The sequence below is a fragment of the Sinohyriopsis cumingii genome, chromosome 5 (genome assembly GCF_028554795.1).
Source record: "Sinohyriopsis cumingii isolate HCF-2022 chromosome 5, ASM2855479v2, whole genome shotgun sequence".
Classification (NCBI taxonomy): domain Eukaryota; kingdom Metazoa; phylum Mollusca; class Bivalvia; order Unionida; family Unionidae; genus Sinohyriopsis; species Sinohyriopsis cumingii.
The window spans coordinates 17,092,700-17,112,541 of NC_142965.1; the positions used below are offsets into that span (position 1 = coordinate 17,092,700).

The 19,842-nt window shown below is 35.9% G+C and overlaps 1 protein-coding gene across 1 annotated transcript in view; it reads left to right on the forward strand.

The window, feature by feature from the left end:
- Positions 1-16,512, forward strand: part of LOC149798710 (toll-like receptor 7) — a 28,967-nt gene extending 12,455 nt beyond the window's left edge. The window contains exon 2 of the mRNA XM_089957282.1: positions 15,042-16,512. Within this exon, the coding sequence (XP_089813408.1) occupies positions 15,042-16,421 (1,380 nt within the window). The 3' untranslated portion in view covers positions 16,422-16,512. The remainder of the gene's footprint in view (positions 1-15,041) is intronic.
- The last annotated feature ends 3,330 nt before the right edge of the window (positions 16,513-19,842 follow it).

Consider the following 19,842-nt stretch of genomic DNA (forward strand, 5'->3'; position numbering starts at 1 on the left):
ATTGTTTTGATTAAATTGTGTCCATTTCGAGTTGCTTTGCTTTAGTTAGTTTCTCCCTTCTGTGTGTATACGAACGGGGAGGAGTTCACTGTATTCCTAGTGATATGTTCCAACGTTAATACAACTTTAAACATACAACTATTATATTGCTATATGTTTTGTATACGAGTTCACACATCAAAATAGTGCGTGGCTCTCATATTCTCTCTGATCATCAAGTTACGTATATGATCATACCCGTCTGTAATAATAGTGTCCACTTTCACATTGTGGTTCTGCAGTTTTTATGGCTCTAAAAAATACCTCTTTCTCCATGTCATGACTACTCTTCACTTCATTGCTCTGAAGAAAAGAGGGAAAACAATGCGTTCAGCAAAATTAACATTACTGCTATTTCTTGAAATGTGGCGTCACGTGTACACAGCTGAAATGTGTTTACCAATATTTTAAAAATGGACTTGTGCATAAGAAACATTGAAAACGTAAGCTCATTTTCTTGCATGAGTGTCATGTAAGAACATTGACATGTACCTGAATGTTTGCAATGACTTTGCCCTTTCCGTTTACTTGCTGGATATTTCCGTAACAAACTGTGTAGCAGGTGAAAGTTTAGACATCTGTATACTAATCATCGTGGTTTTCACACAGACGAGGATTTCTCGTGAATACGTGTATCAATTAAAGTGCATCATTGCTAAATAATAGCAAGATGACAAGTGTTTCTTCTATAGAGTCAGACGCTTACCCAATCATACTGAGCTAAGGTAATCAAATGTTATATGCTTAGTTTGCTTGTTTGTTTTTTCTTAAATGTCCTATCAGTCTTACACTAACAGCAATACAGCATGATGGTGTGTCTAGTCCCTGCAATAAGAGCATGAAAATTGTGTTTGGCAAATTATAAGCATGCCTTTTCAGTAAATATGGTAGTCAAATGTGACGTCTTTTGCATGTGTGAACAATAGTTGAAAAATGCACCAAACCATTTTGCTTACTTTTACAACTCAGGGTTGATCATAAAACTTGACATATAACCAACACATTGTAGTTTCTCGCAAAAAAATACAATACTTAATTATTGACTCATATGATGATATAATTTTTGAGGCCTTAGGAACCCATATGAACTATGAAGCTAAACAAACCCTGTAAATAAACGTGGGGAATGAGTAGAAAGTTCACTGTGACATCAAAATGCACCACAGGATATGTCACACCATCTACTATCTTCTGTTTTCTCTAATGCATTATCTTCCAGGAGCTGGTTCTCAAAAATCTAAAATATTTACACCGACAGCATTAAAGTATTTTAAAAAGTTCCTTTTAACTATGGTTCTACACATATCGTAAATAATATTACTATACTCTCTACACTGACGGACATTAGTATTCACACTCACAATCAGTCGGTTGGAGCCTGGTCAGGACCGTCATACATTGACACAGTGGTGTACATTCTGGCAAACAATGTAATTTACTCCCAGTGCCGCAGCACGATGGAGTAATTAGCCTAAGGATACAATTAAACACAATCAATACATCAATTATTCACAACATTGTGTTTTTTTTTCCAGAACACCTGTCTTGTTATTATTAGTATTGTTAAACAGGCATTAAAACATCTGGGCATGCGCATAAAATCTTTTTATTATCATTATTGTTGAACTGGCATTAACTAAGTATGGGCATGCACATACATTTGTTACTGTGGTGAGGGACAAATAATAATGGGGGAATAGGCAAAACCACAATCCAAGGGACACACGCACACACACACCCACACACACGCTCATCATGGTAAATCAGGATTAAAATTTTGGGGGTAGAGGTGGGGCTATTAGGATTCGTAAGCTCTCTCCCACTAAAATGGTCCTCTCCGATTGATTGTTCTTTTGATGGGTAGATTTGTGGCGAAGAGTAGGGGCTAACAACCAATAATATAGCAAGATAAAGATGTACATATATTAACCCTCGCTAGCTCTCGCTTCTGTAAAAGCTACTCTCGGTTTATATGTTGTTAGCCCTGTATAAAGGGTTGTTTCGAGATTAGAGGTTTAATGTCATTGTTAACTTCGTTTGTTTACTCCTGATCCCTGATTGTCTTAAAGTTTGTTTCGATATCAGCCTGTAAAACACTCAAACGCACAATTATTGTAGATTACAGCAATTGATATAATCTAATTAGCTCTGCCTTTTCTTTGCTTTAGATGTCGGTATGTAGGACATTTATTATCAATTATTAATTTAATTAATCAACCTAATAAATGCAGTAGAAATTAAACCTGAGTGCAAAAGCAAGGAACTGAATATAAGCTTTTATAGAGACTGGTACAAGATCACTCAATAAGTAATCCGATTTCCTAATTACAAATAAGCAAAATTAAGTTCCCAGGAATATATCCATTATTGAACGCTACAACGAAATTTGATCCCCACGAAAATAAAGTCATTCACAGTAACGGTTAAAATCAAATATACTTTCAGCAATATTTTGACTCGATTGTGTCAACCAGAGGTGAGAATAATGTTTTCGCCAAGGCGTTGGCAACAGTGGCAGTAGTCTCTTTGAACTTCAAGTGGTTGGAGGACGACTGGACTACACGATGGCCTTTTTATGTGCTCTACTTGTCTCTACTACCAATAAAAGCAGCTTCTTTAGCAAGCTGTATAATAAAAACTACAAAAACACTCCTCGCTATCTTAAAGCTTTTATAGTAAAATCTAAATAATTCAAATTATATGAGATTGAAATGTTACAAGGACACAAGTGCTCACCGCATTGTCAACAGACGGTGATGAATGGCGGCTGTGTGAATCATCCAGTGCAACTGTCAATATTTAAGCAAAAGACTCCATCTTCTCATCACGAAAACATTGTGAGAAATAGATTCTACGAGAAAGCTGGCAAGCATCTTTTATATATGTAATGTCTTTTATAAAACTGTATTTGTCTTCATACAGTGAAGGAATAAATGCAAACATCAATCAGTTCAAATGAACATGAAGAGAATGTTTGTATTACTTTTTATATACTGTCTTGTCTTCTCCACGTCTAATACATTCCATACAATTATCACCTCTCAAAACATCCACTTACTCAATAATACTGCTACCTGTGTATTCTGTTTCAGTCGTCACATTAGAAGAGGAGGTTACCTTTCGTCTGCTCAAAACTGTTCAACGATTACTTATATCCTATCTATTTAACAAGTGCGTATCTCCCAATTTTTTTCAACTTTGACTATGGCATTATATATATATATATATATATATATATATATATATATATATATATAACGAGAGAGAGAGAGATAGAAACTTAATAGCTCAAATTGAAATCGGTGTACTTATGTTCGGGCGGAAATATTATTAAAATTAAAAACACCATGTACAAACAAAACACTTAACACACAATCTACGAACAGGTTTGGAGTCATATTTACAGAAAGATATATAATATAAAGTTGTGCTGAGAAAATGACGAGCGGGTTCTTGCGCCTATCACATAACGAACCAGGCAGTATGTTTTGACCTTATTCTAAATTGTGAACAAAGGGTGGAGACAAAGCGTAGCGAGAGATCAACGCCAGAAATTATTCTAGACTGAATGATGCAAGTAAGTTTGGAAGGAAAGATGTTAAGGTAATTGTGTGTCAGGATAATTGACAAGAACTATAATAATAATAATAATAATAGGACAATTAAATCATAAAAGTGTTATTAACATTCCGTCAGGTGAAGAACTGAAAATAATCGCTGTAATTTTGACAAGGTTGCAATGGGAAGGTTAGATTTTGTTTTCATTTACGTTAATTTCCCCATGTGTTTTCAATTGTATTATCCAGTTTCCTTTCTTACGTGTACGTTATATGTATGTCAAGCAGAGGTTAGATTTAATCGGTAACATCTAGAGCGACTCGACTGAATTTCCATTTGAGTTGTAGTGGCTGGCGATCTTCGTGTTGATCTGGTTGCGAATGTGGCTTCTGTTATTCAAGCATACTGAGTGTCACAGACCATGCATGTCAGCAAATAGATTGTGTTATAGGCTCGACATCCTATCTTTTGATTCGTCGTATAGTTAATCCTGTTGTCACAAATATAGTCCATGCAGCGAAATCAGACCACTACACTACTAAGATCATGGAAAGTTTCAGCTGCAAAGAGCTCTTCCAGATTACTAACAAGCTAATGTAAAGGAACAAATCTACACCACTTCCAACTACCTTCTCTCCAGTGAACCTTCCGGATATGTTTGCCAATTTCTTCCGTGACAAAGTACAAACCATTAAATATAAGCTTGACAACACAATTTCAATTGACTCATCGTCACCATACAGTTGGGATACATAATTTGAGCAGCAACAATTAGCAGCATTTGAACCTGTCTCTACAATCCTGATGAAGAGTGCACCAAAGTCATGTGAACTTGATGCAATTCCAACATCACTGCTGTTTGAGTGCTTAGATCCAGTATTGTCTTCACTAACTGGTGTTATTAATACCTCTCTCTCATCCGGGGAATTCTCATCATTTTTCAAAACTGCCATTGTAAAGCCTCTACTGAAGAAACCAACACTTGAACATAACGATTTAAAAAGAAACTACCGCCCAGTTTATAATCTCCCATTCATATAAAAAATCTTAGAAAAGGTTGTTCTATCCCACCTTGTATCTCATCTGAATTCAAACAGTCTTTTTAGCAATGTATAATCTGCATATCGCCCTTGCCACAGTACTGAAACTACTCTTCTTAAAGTAGTTAGTGACATTCTCTCTGCGTTGGATAAGGGAAAGATTACAGTCCTCACCCTCCTTGATTTGTCTGCAGCATTTGACACAATAGACCATGATATATTATTTCATCGTCTCCAGCATGTATTTGGCTTTCATGATACAGCGTTACTGTGTTTCAAGTTTTACATGGTCAACAGGACACAAATTGTATCTGCAAATGGAATACAATCCAGCCCAGTTGACATATGTTGTGGTGTTCCACAGGGGACTGTTCTTGGACCTGATCTCTTCATTCTGTACACTCAGTCGCTCTCAAGTGTCATAGATCATCATCCAGTGTCTCACCAATTGTACGCTGATTACACCCAAACATACAAATCTAGCCACTCAACTGAAGTTGATGCCACCATCCAAGGTGTAGAGCGGTGCATTTCTGATGTGAAATCATGGATGACATATTACAAGCTGCAGAGGTTATTCTGATCACAATACAAAGACTTTCTCATTCACATCATTTACCTCAAACAATAAATATCAGCAACGCCAACATTAAATTCACACAATCAGTACGAAACCTAGAGTTACTCTGGACAGTACTCTCACGTTGCACCAACATGTCATGAACATATGCAAGGCTGCATATCTTGAGCTGAGACGCATCAGCTCAATTCGCAAATATCTTTTAGTTGATGCCACTAAAACACTTGTGTGTTCATTCATACTTTCAAGACTGGACTATAGTAACTCAATTCTGTCTGGTTCATCTCAATATCTGCTCCAAAAACTTCAAAACGTTCAAAACACAGCTGCTTGGATCATACTTAGTGTACCACGATCAGAGCACGCCTTCCAGCTGCTCTGTACCCTACACTGGCTATCCATTCGATCCAGAATAAAACACAAAATGTTTCATCAGTGCTACGTTTCGCTGTCGGACTCTAGTCCACCATACCTATCCGACCTCACCCATGTGTACACACCTGCAAGATACTGACGCTCCTCTTCTGACAATCGTATACTCATTATTCCCACGATGAAAACAAAGTCATATGGACAGCGTTGTTTTGCATACCAGGGCCCAGCAACGTGGAATGAATTTCCCACTGATCTTCGAAACAAAGACACAGTAATCTCATTCAAGTGTGCTCTCAAAACTCACTTATTTCGACTGCAAGAACAAACTTAAAGACCTAATAATGTTTCCTACCTTAAATATTCTCAGCATGTTTTTAATGTTTTCTAATTTCATGGTGTCTGTTTTTGTAATCATATCATTATATGCTTTTTTATCTTATAGGTGTTGTCTAATGTTGTAAAGCGCTTAGAGCTTCTAAAGATTAGGCGCTATACAAAGTTATTATTATTATTATTATTATTATTATTATTATTTTCGAACGTCTGACAAATTTGGTCTCCTGCACATATTTGCAAATTGAGCAACGTGTGTCTTTGCAATGGTATGTGCCTAAATCTGTTACTATAACACGTACCAGATGGTTCTTGACATTGTTTCGTCTACGGTACGCAACCACAGGAACTGAATGAGACATTAAATGAGGTGTCAATGCTTGCGTGCGGTCTGTTGTAGGTTTTGGGGAATTTGGGTGAAAAATTAACACAAATGGAGCACGCGTGTTGGTATTCTTAATTCTATGTTTCAATCATTCTCCTCAATGTATCTTCTTTTTCATCTTCATCTAAGGTGCACTTTGAGCTCTCCGAGTCGCTTTACAAAAGTGGCAGGATTAGAACATATGCGTTTGCTAAGAACGAACATAATGTAAAGGAGATGTTTTATTACGAGCTGGGGGTGGCAGGTTGTCAGGGGTAGTTGCTAGCTAGAGTTATTACGTTCAGAGTAAAGGTTAATTTCTACGCTTCCCTCCTGACCGGTAGGTTGTGTATCCAGAAAGTCACTGAACCTGTTCGATAACGCCGACGCAAATTTATTAGTACTGTGAAAGTAAGAGGCGAAAAAAATATAATTTGAAATTGACGCCTGTTTCAATTCATTTTGATTGTATGTCGTTAATAAAAATACACCAGCTTAGGGGTCTAGATGATGTTAGCAGAGAAATACTGTTCTAGTTTTCCACTGAAAATATTAAGATACGTGGGTGCCATTTTAGTGCCCAATGCAGTCCCATCAATTTGTTAGACGTGTTCGATGCTGAATACAAAGTATGAGACATGAGAACCCGTGTTAAGCCTTTGACAAAATAGGACGTTGAAAGGATTGGATAAAATAAACCATCCTATATGTAGATCATGCCCCATGTTCGCAATCATTAAATCATCCAGTTTACAAGCAATACGAGCATCTAACATTACTTGTATGATGCTGTATATTTCCTTCATATAATTAGGAAGGTTTCCTCTTAAAAATATTGCCATATATTTTGAAATTCTAACCCTTTTTCCAATGCCGAATTTAGGAGTTCCAAAAAGTACCGGTTATCAAACATCAGAACAGATTCATCCGCCCATTTTATGAGATTTCCTCCTTGCTCTCTTCAACTGAAGTAACGCCCATTTATGTGAGATCATATCCAAACGTTCTCATATCCAAACATCACATCTTTCAACAACTTAGGGCAATGTTTTAGTTTCATTTCGAGTTGAATACTACATTTCTGTTTTCTAAGTTCCGTTTAACATTTCCGACCTATATGATTTTTTTTTGTCTGGGTAAATTAAAAACTGTTTTCAGCGCTGAGATGCTTGCATTCAGCAAATAAATATTTTAGTATACATAATGTGTCTGTTAAACACTTGCCCGTGACTACACTTTTATGTCAGCTAAATCTAGAATAGTATACGTTATATTTTCTAAAACTGTGATTGCTGCCTTAATATCAAAGTTCATTAAATAGTTGTATCTCCTGTCTTAACACAGTTCAACGTATTACAATATAGTCTCATTCATTATTTATTTGGATAAATACATTTCATTCAATACATACGCTGAACTAAATAGTTCCTCATGAAGTTTGTTGTGTTTAAGAGGTTTTCCAGTGTTCTCGTTGTACATTATATATTCGTTTGAGATAGGAACAGTTTCTAGTTAACATCCTCGTACCCCTACGTAAGACGCTAATGTCAAAATTGTGAAAATTCAGCAATATATTCCCCTTCTTGCATAAATGCAAGCGTTATTCTTTTGGCAATTACTCGTGCTAATATACAAGATGTTAACATTAAATTTGTAAAATAATTCTATGTGTTCTCATTTTTTTAAAAATTATATGCTACTTATTAGATGTACTTTTAATTTATAGGGCATTTTTCTGAAACTCATACCTGACCATTTTTATATTTAAAACACGATTCACGATTTTGAAGAAGAAAATAATACTTAGTAATACGTCTAGCATTGTAATAACTGGGCATTCACTCTGTATCTTGTTAAAGTATGCGGATTCACACATATTTGCATATTTCTATTCCTGTTCGCATATGCAACAATGATGATAAATGCGTGTAAAGTCAATACAGGTTGTCACCCTGCATGTCCAAGCAAAGTGTCAATCTATAATTCCATGCATGAGGTCATGAAGTCTGAGTTGACAGGAGCCTATCTTCCTTCTAAGATGAACTAAAAAGACCATTATGATAAATCACGTAAAGAAAATTTTAAATAAGGATATAATTGTTAGAGAACATTCCGTGAGCGTGCATAAATTTTGTTTTCCTAGTACATTTTCTCTATCGTAAGATTGTTTGGGGATCGATAGCTAAGGGAAGTTGAATATATTTGAAGTAAAACAGGTCTTTATACACAGCTACACGCAGCTGACAACGTCTAAACAGAGTAGATCAATCGTATCGGCCGGTGTGAAATGCGCTTCTAATTACAAAGGGCATAAACCATTTGCAACATATGTATTATGTACAGGCAGGTCATCGCCAACATGGCTTCTGTACAGTTTGTAATAGAACCATCGTCATATACACGAATGCGATCAAGATGATTGGATAATATTCAATCATGAGCAAAGATGGTGGCTGATTTATATCTTACTTTGGCACAGATTGATTTAGATAGGAATAAACTGTGGAAAAGGGAGATGTAATCAATAGTCCACACGCATACACGCACACACACACACACAGACACAGATATATATATATATATATATATATATATATATATATATATATATATATATATATATATATATATATATATATATATATTCGAATAATTGGTATGACTCCAAAGCCTTGCTCGGTCAATATGTATCATCTATATAACCTTTGAAACTAAAATATTTCCAAACATTGAAAATGGATAAAAGGGAATATTTTCAACACTTTATCTGATAGACTACTAAATATAAGTGGACCAGGAATGCCAATGGCCGCAGACCACGAACCCTTTAACGGTGTATGTGCGATTATATGTCGATCTCGCTCAGACTGACTGATAAACTTGATCTTCAATAAAACCAACAAAGTTGTGAAAAAAGAATAGTACATTCCAAACATTGAAGAAGGTAATGCAAATCTTAGATTACAGAGAAGAAACAAATGTATCACTACCACTATTGCTGCACTCCCCTAAACATGTTCCTGTCATTCCAAATTTGTTTCAACAATATTATAATAAATCCTCTATATTAAGTTGAGAGTGGCAGAAGTATGACTTTCTTCGCTTTCGAAAATTTGCAGTAATATAAGTCAGTAAATAACTTACTTTTAATTCTCACAAAGATGGTTATATTGCGAATCTCCTTATTTCCATTGATTTGCAAAAGGATTGGCAGGAAAATGGCTGGATATGACAGTGACCATCCCATGATTATATTTGCGTGTATTGTAAGAATTCCATGGAAGTAGGTTGACCTTAGTATATAAAGATAAGACCAGGGAGCCGTCATCAGATTATGCGTCTTCTTCAAAGATTCAACCACCAAGGTATGTCTCTCTCTCTCTCTGTGGCTCTTTTTGATCTAGGTAAATTGCACTATGATTTCTTAAAATTATTTTTTTGCAAACAAATTTGTATTGTCGCTAAGGAAGGTTAAATAAGTTTGGTGGGATTTTAGTTTCAAGAAAATACATATTAACTATATTTTTGTACAACATTGAAAATGGTTGTATATAACGTCGAACGAAGGTGATATAATGAGATTCGATTTCCGTTGATTCAATCCTGAAACTAAATTCATCCTTCCAACTGTAAGGATGACTAACATGGAAAAGATCGAGCACATACGAGAAAGAGCATATTCCGGTCGAATTTTAGAAAACGTTTCCCAAGTATGCATGAACAAGAGCCCAAAGTAAGCCTAGGTCAATGCCCTGACTAACGTAACTCCGGTTATAGTTTACACAATTTGTATCTTCTTCTGTCCTTCTGTAATTTAATTGTTGAATGATATTATTAGCATGTGGTTGCATGCCAGAATCTGAAACAGGTGCTCGCTTATGATGCGTATAATATCCGTGTGTTGTTATTATTCAAATTCTGCCTAATCTATTGGCTGAAGTGTATATTGCTTATGGTGTTTTATTTAAAGTCACATATTCGTACGTCATGCATGGATAAAGATCATAAAATGTCAAACACCCATTTCCATGCTTGCTACGTTTAAGATAATCACGGTATACAAGCAAACTTTCACTCAAAAAAGAAGGATTACATGTGTGTTCAGCATTAAAATGTTTTAACATTAAATCAACAGTACCGTTAAAAATGTAACTTAATATAAACCAAAAAGAGAACTAAGAGTGTTTCTAAAAATCATTAGACTTTGAATTTAAAACTTTATTGTAAACATGGAAAAAAAACGTTTGTAATATATCGACATAAACGAATGATAAATACTATTTTCAGTGGTATGGATAAGCTAAATACACTTGAGGAAATATTTCTTTGTTTATACATAACGGGATTACAAAGTTTACAAAAAGGCTTTCGGCCCAAAACAGCAAACATACAAGGCGATTTGGACCATATTGTATAGAAGGAACAATTAAAGGACCATGAAAAAATATTTTGAAAAAATTATTCATCTCTAAAACCTCTCTAAAAATAATAGAACATAAATCTATTTTGGTTATTTTATGGAAAAATCAAACCATGCAAGTCTGAATAGCTTGTAGTTGTAGTTATTATATAGTTTAACGCAAGTTTTCAGCACAAGGTAGGCTGTACATGGCGGCCAGTATAAATGATGGAGGAAGAAGCCGGGTAAATCCCGGAAAGATCCGCCGACCCAAGACAAGCTACTGGCAAGCTTTCTCACATAGCCACACTAGCAGAATCCGAGACTGACCGACGCAGTCAGAAGTGAGCTGGCAGCTTTCCGTAACGGTGAGCTCTTTCGACCACTTGGCCACTCTGGGCCCCCGTCTTGAAAATATATATATATATATATATATATATATATATATATATATATATATATATATATATATATATATATATATATGACTTTTAAGAGAAACCCACAACCTATATCACTTGGCATATATATATATATATATATATATATATATATATATATATATATATATAACAGTTGCACAAGGTTAATATAACGAAAGAGTGCTTCTAAATTTGCATGCATCCCGTCGGTGCCACCATTTATCTTTTAGCTTCTGACCAGGCTTGTATCTAGACCATTTTTCGTCATAGCCTAGTAAGGTATGACAATGTCATTCCCTTCTTGGCGTAGCGAACAACAGAGTGGTTGAGTATATGCATTGCAATCACTGGGCATGAAATCATGGAATGATTTTTCTTATAGCAAGGTTGATTACAATTCTAGCAAATCGCTAAAATAATTGGTCTGAAATGCATTTTTTTCTTCTCAACATTTTTTTTACGGGCTGCGCATCTACTGAATATATACTCGTCTGCGGTTTATTTAGTGTTGCCTTTACTTGTAGAAAAGTAACACTTTAAAAGCAGAAATGGACAAAATCCTCAAACCAGGTATTATTATCTTTTGCAAACTTAATTCGTATTGGGTACATCTTTCCCTCGAGAGACACTGCACATCAAAGAGTACACCACTAAGGAAAATAATTTGCACGTGCATTTCATGACAATACATTTGAATCGTGTATCCGTGTCCTGGGATATACAATTTTACAGCAAGCAGTTCTTTATTTACGGTTGTATCTATCTTACATTTAAGATGCATATTTTGATTAACGTTTTGAAAAACACATGGACATGTGTTAATTCATATTAATGTATACCAAAGTTTGGTATTCGTCTACAGCCATGCGTGTCGTCTGTATGCTTGGAGGAACGGTATCTCTCCCTTCATGAATTTGGCTATTTCTGCAAACAAGCCTAGAGTTAATCAAGTTAACTCTCGTTTGATTTTCAGTCTCCGTTCGCCAGATTATCGCTAGAGTAAGAGACGGTCGCTAAGCCAAACTTTGGTAAAGGTTGTCGTTGTTGTTGTATGGTTTAAAGCCATTTTTCAGCACACGCTGAGTGAGAGTTTGACAAAGCTCTGTCGACAAATTAATATGCTAAATGAGACTTTGGCAAAGGTATGTCGACAACCTAATACGCTAAGTGAGACTTTGGCAAAGGTTTGTCTACAACTGCATACGCTAAGTGAGACTTTGGCAAAGGTATATCTACAACAACATATGATTTTGAAAATGTGTCGTAATAGAAATTCTGAGTACAGTCTAATTGATTAACGTCAGCGTCCTTTACTATAGATTATATTGCATAAGTGTATGGCCTATGGATATTCGAAAACTATGCTGACGCCCGTTAATGGCTGGGTGAGTGAGAGTTGACTTAGATTAATGGGAATCCATGTGAAGTACAACCGAAACGTACTCGTTTATCCAATCAATAACTGGTGCTCAATCCAAATATAAGCGGTACAAAATCAATCTGACAATCGATGGTGTCCACATTTGTTTATATGATGGAGTCTGTAATATAATTCAGTCACGAACGGACAATCATCATTTATCGTTTCATACGGTACGTTCATACCGCAGAGAAATATCCTTTTCAGTGTGTCTTTCATGTTTGTTTTTTTTCTGATACCGCCAACACATATATTCTACCTCAGAACAATAACTGGCGCCATGCATATAACACTTAAACAGCTCTAACTGCAAAGGGCTATAGTGTAAACGATGCGATGACAACCGAAAATAGAATTGGAATTCATAGGATGCCAGTGCTTCGTCCTAGTTGTCTTAAAATTTATTTTTAAGTAGTAGCAGGAAGTAGCGCAAGATTTCCAACAAATCAAACAATAAATTTAATTTGTTGCGAGATTGTCACTCACCTGATGTTAAAATTTGATCCTCTTTACTTGTTCCCAGGCAATATATCGTTTTTGCCAGGACATTTTGCAATAAAGCCACTGCTTGAAAACATATATTAGTGCAAAGTATATAGGGATAATCCAGAAATAAAATAATAAATGCGTTCAAATGTAATAAATTATTATCAGGGAATATTTTGATGGTAGTGAGATTACCAGTCACTGTCTAAATTATTAGAGGGTACAATACATAGAACGAAGGAAAACTAAACATTTAGAAGCTATTTCAAATCATGCTCGTGTGGGTGGCATACACTGTATAAATACATACCCAGCCAATACGTCAGATAGTACACAATGTCACAATTTGCATGTCTCTATGTATCACCTGTGACAAACAGTGTAAATGGATTTAACAATTTAGATAGCCATCGTTTAGGTAGAGAAAGACAGAAAAAAGAAGGAAAGAAAAACGGAAAGAATATGTCAACATGTGTACATTATTTTTATCTTCAACCTACACTGATAGACAAAACTTAGATATATAATTTGTTATTTACAGATGGACCTTACAATCTACAATCATGGACAAAGTTAAACACAGTTAAACACACAACATCGATATTCATAGCACATCCCATCATTTAGAAACTGAAATATGCATACAATATAGATTATCTTTTACACATGAATCAAATCACATATAATTAACATTGCAGAGGAAGATATATTATGAATTATACAAAATATACATAACGTATTAGAGTACTTCTTTGCAAGTCAAAGTGTATCTGCAATGGGATTACCTTTTCTTTTCATGTCCTAATATGAATGTTGTATTCTTGCATAATTAAAGTCCACTTCAACAATCTACTTCTCGTTTTTCATTTAGTTAATGAAAGTGAGGGGGTTGAATTCATTTAATACAATAACCGGACTCACGGAAATCCAATATGAAAGAAAACAATCATTTTCTACTGTGGAATACTTTCTATGGTGCTTGTTCCATTCTTTAAAACAAATATCTGCACTAATTGTGTCTACTACAATCAATGCTCCACCACCCCCAAAATTACTTGCATCAACAGACATGTTAAATAATTGATATCTGGAGCTGACAAAACTGGTGCACTTCAATGTAACTAGGTTTCCTTAGTGAACATACTTGTCAGGTGTTCAGCAAGTTTGGAAATTGTCAGGGGTTCAGCAGGTTTGGAAATTGTCATGTGTTCAGCGAGTTTGGAAACATCTGAGAAAACTTAGTCAAGATATTCCTACACATCGCATCTGCAAAATTGCCTTACACTTCTACATTGTGAGTCAAGGAATAGTCATCAGCTGTTCAAGTATCATTTTCCTATGTTTCTACCTTTCTCTCATCAAGAGATTTCCTGACTTAACTATGGCTGGAATTAAAAAGCTATTCAATTAATGTGAGCTCTCTGAGGTTATTGCAATCTTCATTTGAACAACATTATATTCATACCCGAAGACCTATGTCGAAAAAACATTTTATGAAAATAATGTCATCTGAATGCAAATTCCAATCACTTCTGTTTAGCTACAGTTTAGCATCCATTATTTCCGAAATCCGGTAGAGCATATACTTTCGAAAGGGAACATTAATGTCCTGACATGTAATTCAAGCAAACATATTTAGAAATAGTATCGTTACAGTTTACTCTGCACTTAATGTCAAAGGTAGCTATATACTATGTTGTTTACAAACGACCCCTACAATATACAATCGTGGACACAAGTGAAACGCACACTAAAGAGATACATTACGATATAGGTAACATTCTGTTGTATATAATGGTTTACAAGTTTCTTGCGTAGAGTGGATGGTTTAAACTTTAAAGTCACTCGACAGTCTACTTGCATGATAATAGAACGAGATAAATTCGGTATATTTCATGGACACTTGCTCGTCATGTAGTTGTGCAAGACTATTTTTAGAAATGTGTCTGATGAACATACACTGAATAGGTTACACTGAATTGATAATTGCCTATGGATTCAACGATTTTTTTTTACTTCTTTCAGATGGATATTTTTACTGGACTCATCCTTTGTCATTGTTTGATGCTGGCTATAGCGGCCAATATCTGTCCCAATACAGATAAATGCTCATGCACGTTCGATTTATTCGATTGCTCTGGACGAAATCTGACAGGCATCCCACACTTTGATCCTTCAGACCGTGTCATTCAAATACTTCGTCTTGATATGAATACTATTTCTAATGTAAACAATGGCTCCTTCAAGGACATTAAGGTATCAGATATTCTACTGAGAGACAATCATATCATCAAAGTTGAAGATGAAGCCTTTAAGGGAGTTGAAAGTCAAATAAACGAGCTCGATCTGAGTCACAATCGCTTGATTAACATTTCAACAGCTATAGGGACACTGAGTAGTATACGCACCCTTAACATAGCTTTCAATCCCATCAGCACGGAACATTTTGACAATCATGACGGAGAGGATGTTCTAAAAAGAGTTGGTAAGACTCTGTATGAATTTAGTTTCGGAGATGACGCTCTTCATGAATGGCCGCATACGCTTCGCCATCTTGTAATATTGAAGACTCTTAACGTTTTGGCTGGATCTTTTAAGACTCTTCCGCCTTCAGCTTTCCATGGCTTTGAAGGAACATTGTTGAACCTTCGCATCGAAAATACGAAGCTCATTGCTATCCCTGTCGCTTTGTCCAGACTCATCTACCTTGAGAGACTTAACTTTGATCACAATCATTTCGTAGGAGACGCTGGTATTCTGGTTCCCGCTTTTTCGTCGACAATCTTGAGACACTTAAAAGATCTCACACTAAAGGACAATCATCTTACCGTGTTTCCCAATATCCTGAAGTATCTGGAAGGAGTGCGCAAACTCAGTCTGGAGGGTAACAGACTCGATGTCATCGACGACAATTCTATTGCAGTCATTGCGTCCAGCAAAGTGGAAGACCTCAGCTTGAAAAACTGCAGCCTAAATCGAGTGCCAGGTGCCATTTCCCGTATGATGAATCTTACTATACTGGACCTCTCAAATAACACAATCCGTACATTTGAGAGGAACGATTTTACTAACATGAGCCGAATTACGAATCTTACTGTATCGGATAATCCACTGATATATATTTCTCCCGATGCCTTCAGCGAGCTACACAGTTTGATTTATTTGAATCTGCAAGACACCTACCTGACGGAAATACCAACAGCAATACAAAACAGTAAAGCACTTCTGGATATTATCCTTCCATCATTTCAAATCAGCTGCACATGTGATCTCGCGTGGCTGAGGACCTACATGAACCATCACAATCCGAAACTACACATCCAAGGCACGTGTGAGACCGTCATATCTAGCATTGAAAACTACCTGGAAAATTTCATCCCTCTTTGTCCAAATTATAGACCGTAAAATACTAATATGTTTGATCTTGATTGTACAATAGATGACAAAATTCTGTATTGATTTTCGCTGCATTTTCGCATTAAATGGAAACAAAAGATCATTACTACGTTGTCTTTGAGTATGAAATCTCTAAACTTCTTTCTAAGAACTCGTTAATAATTATATAAATAATGCTTTGTCGAGATCTTCAACACTTCCATTTAGTTATCTTTGATATATAAATAGTTTTGGATGATGTACTTTTGCTATCTTCTTTGTTAGGCAAGAACACGTAACATAATACTAATATTTATACATATATTGCAGTAGGTATTTTTAGCAAACTAACTGATAATACTGATAATAGAACATGTGCCAGTTTGATGCAATTGTGAATCATAGGTGTGGGGTTTGAGGAACATGGAAGTAAATCGCTGATGACGTTATCAATCGTATTAGACCCGACGTTAGCATTGTGTGCTAGTCTCGGTCATGTAAAGGATTGAATCAATGCCCCAGTGATCTCTGCTAGTCACTAAAAGTTTGTTAAAAAAATACAACAACAAATTTCTGCTATCATTGACGATAAAAGCGATTGAAACGTCTCACTGAACATCACTTTGTAAATAGATGCCGATGCTGGACACGTGTTTGAATAGTCCAACGAAACTGTCAGTGTGTAATACTAAGTAAGATTTCATGTTGTCATAACAAAGACGTAGTTTTTAAAAAAAAAAAAAACAAGGAAAGCCTATGAGAAATGAGCACTGCAACCGCTGTGTGTTTATTGCCTGATATTTTGTTTACATTGGCTACGTAATTCTCCATGCAGTATTTATAGGTTACTGCATTTGTATGGTAAAATATGAACGAGTTTTGGGATGGAATACGCACGAACTTGTGAGTGCAGTATATCCTTCCGACAAAACGGGTTCATATTTTCCCATACAAATGCAGTAACCTTTTTATTATATGTTCATTGTTTTAATTCTACCTAAGGTTTAATTATATAAACAAAATACACTACAAGAAACAACGTAAATGAATGAATGCCGTATTCCAAACTAAATACACAAGCGCAGATTTGTCATTACACAATGACATCATTATTAATGCGCACATAACTCCACCCAGATAAATTTGAACTTAGTCGCGCGCTCGACATAACGTTCGAAAGAAAATGGCGTGTCTAGTTAAAAATTGAAATTTGCCGTCATATTGTGAATGAATGCGCATTGCAACAACTTTTCCATTTGATCTGGATTGAATATATTTTGGTAATTTGTTTCGATTCGACAAAAGTTTGTGATTTTGGACTGGATTCATCTGTGCAAATTATACCTGAAATACATATGATTGAAGTGGCGCGGCAGAAGCGTGTTTACGTCTGCAAATGTATTTCTGTTTCTGTCATTGAATGTTTGAAATCATAACGTGAGAAACATATGAAGTCTTTCAATTGCAATTATCAAAAAGACCCTATGGAATTTAATGCTTATTTCATTTTGAGTGCAGTAAGGAGGATGCAGTTGCACTTATCATCAAAATTACAGCACAATTTCGACATGTGTAATCCAGATTGAAAACCTATGACATGGCTCATGTAATTCGGATTTGCAGAATTAAGAAAAAAACATTTTGAGGAAATTCAGGATGTAAAACTATAAGTATATTTTATTTTGCCATTCTTATCACCAGCTAAAGAAGACAGGATATGCCTTGTCACTTGTATGTTATTTGTAAAGACATAATCTTCCTTCTTTTATATAATGTAGCTAGCCTAAATCTGTAACATTGTATCAACGCGGAATGTGCTAAAACAGCTGGGTTTTTTTTTTACAGTCCACGAAACATGTTTTAGTTCATTCAGAAACAAATTTAAACAACCACAACGTAAAGAGCTTCTTACGCGAGTGTATATGACTTGTTTACAAATAAGAAGTGCTGGCGTCTGCGTCCATTGTTTGTTTACAATAGAAAGTAGTTCCTTTATTCACGTGAATGTTATATGCGTATCGTCGCGCACATTCAGTATCGGGGAATACTGAACGATTCTGACAATGTAAAGTTAACGGGGGAAAAAAATGAGCATATAATAAATGAGTTTACTAAACTAATAACATTAGTAACGTGAAGCGTCATACACATATGTTACGTATATGGCCTACGCGAACATTTTATTTGCGTAACGAAAATATAATTTTTCATGAATTTATACGATGAAACAAAAATAGTCTCTTCATTTTGTGCTTAATTTGTTCTGAATTTGTATTTTCTATGGAGGTTCTCAACAGGAGGTAATCACGGAAGAAAATTAAAAATAAAAAACTGACGTTATGGTAATTCAGCTGGACCCCTATTCTAGTCCTTATACAGACAACTCTGTGGAAGAAGTACGCCCGTTATGTGGCATTGTAGCGATTGCTCTGATTAAATGCATTCGAGCTATTTTCTATTTATAATGGCATAACGTGTATCAGTATCATTATATTATATCTTCTCAACATCCAGTGAAACAGTATTTTTCTAATATTTCTAAAACCCTTTCTGGGGTTGAAGGAAATTTTTTAAAAACTGTTACCATATTACCAATATTGCGGTTTCTACCGCAATGTTTTGGCTTTGTAGATAATTTGATCCTCTCATATACAGCCCCTCGCTAAGATATCAACGATATTTATCACTTTATCGCATTAGAACACGGACCCATCGGGTGGCCTAAGTTATTAAAGTGTCCAACTCGGATATGGGAACGAACCCCGGCCGAGTCATATCAAAGATTACAAAAATGATACTAAGTGCCGCCTCGTGTTTCTCTCCGCATGAAGAGGTTAGTGTAGTGTTAGGACCGGTCGACATGGTGTGTGTATGTGTGTGTGTGTGTGTGTGTGCGTGCGTGTGTGTGTGTACGTGTGTGTGTGTGTGTGTGTGTGTGTGACATTATCCTGACACCAGGCCATCCAGTCCTAAAATTAACTTCTTAATGCTGAGCGCCAAGCGAGGCAGATGTTAGTAACAGTTTTTTTGAAAAAAATAAGACTTTGGTATGACTTGGCCGGGGTTCGAACCCACGACCTCCCGCTTCCCAGGCGGACGCTCTAACTACTAGGCCACCGGAACGGTCACCTGATGTCAAGATAATGTGACTGTGTTGGAAATTTGCTACATGTTCGCGGCATGATGTTCCAGTGCTAGGCATCACTATAAACTGACACACTGGAGACATTGTACCAATATGACTGGAATACTGATAAAGCTACGCTAAAACTTCAAGACACACACAAACACACACACATGCACTCTCTCTCTCTCTCTCTCTCACACACACACACACACACACACACACACACACGCACATCATTACTCTCTATTACCGGTGAGAAAAGTCAGCCACATTAGCAAACGTAAGCTAACATTTCATTCGTCCAATCCAGAAACATGGCATTGT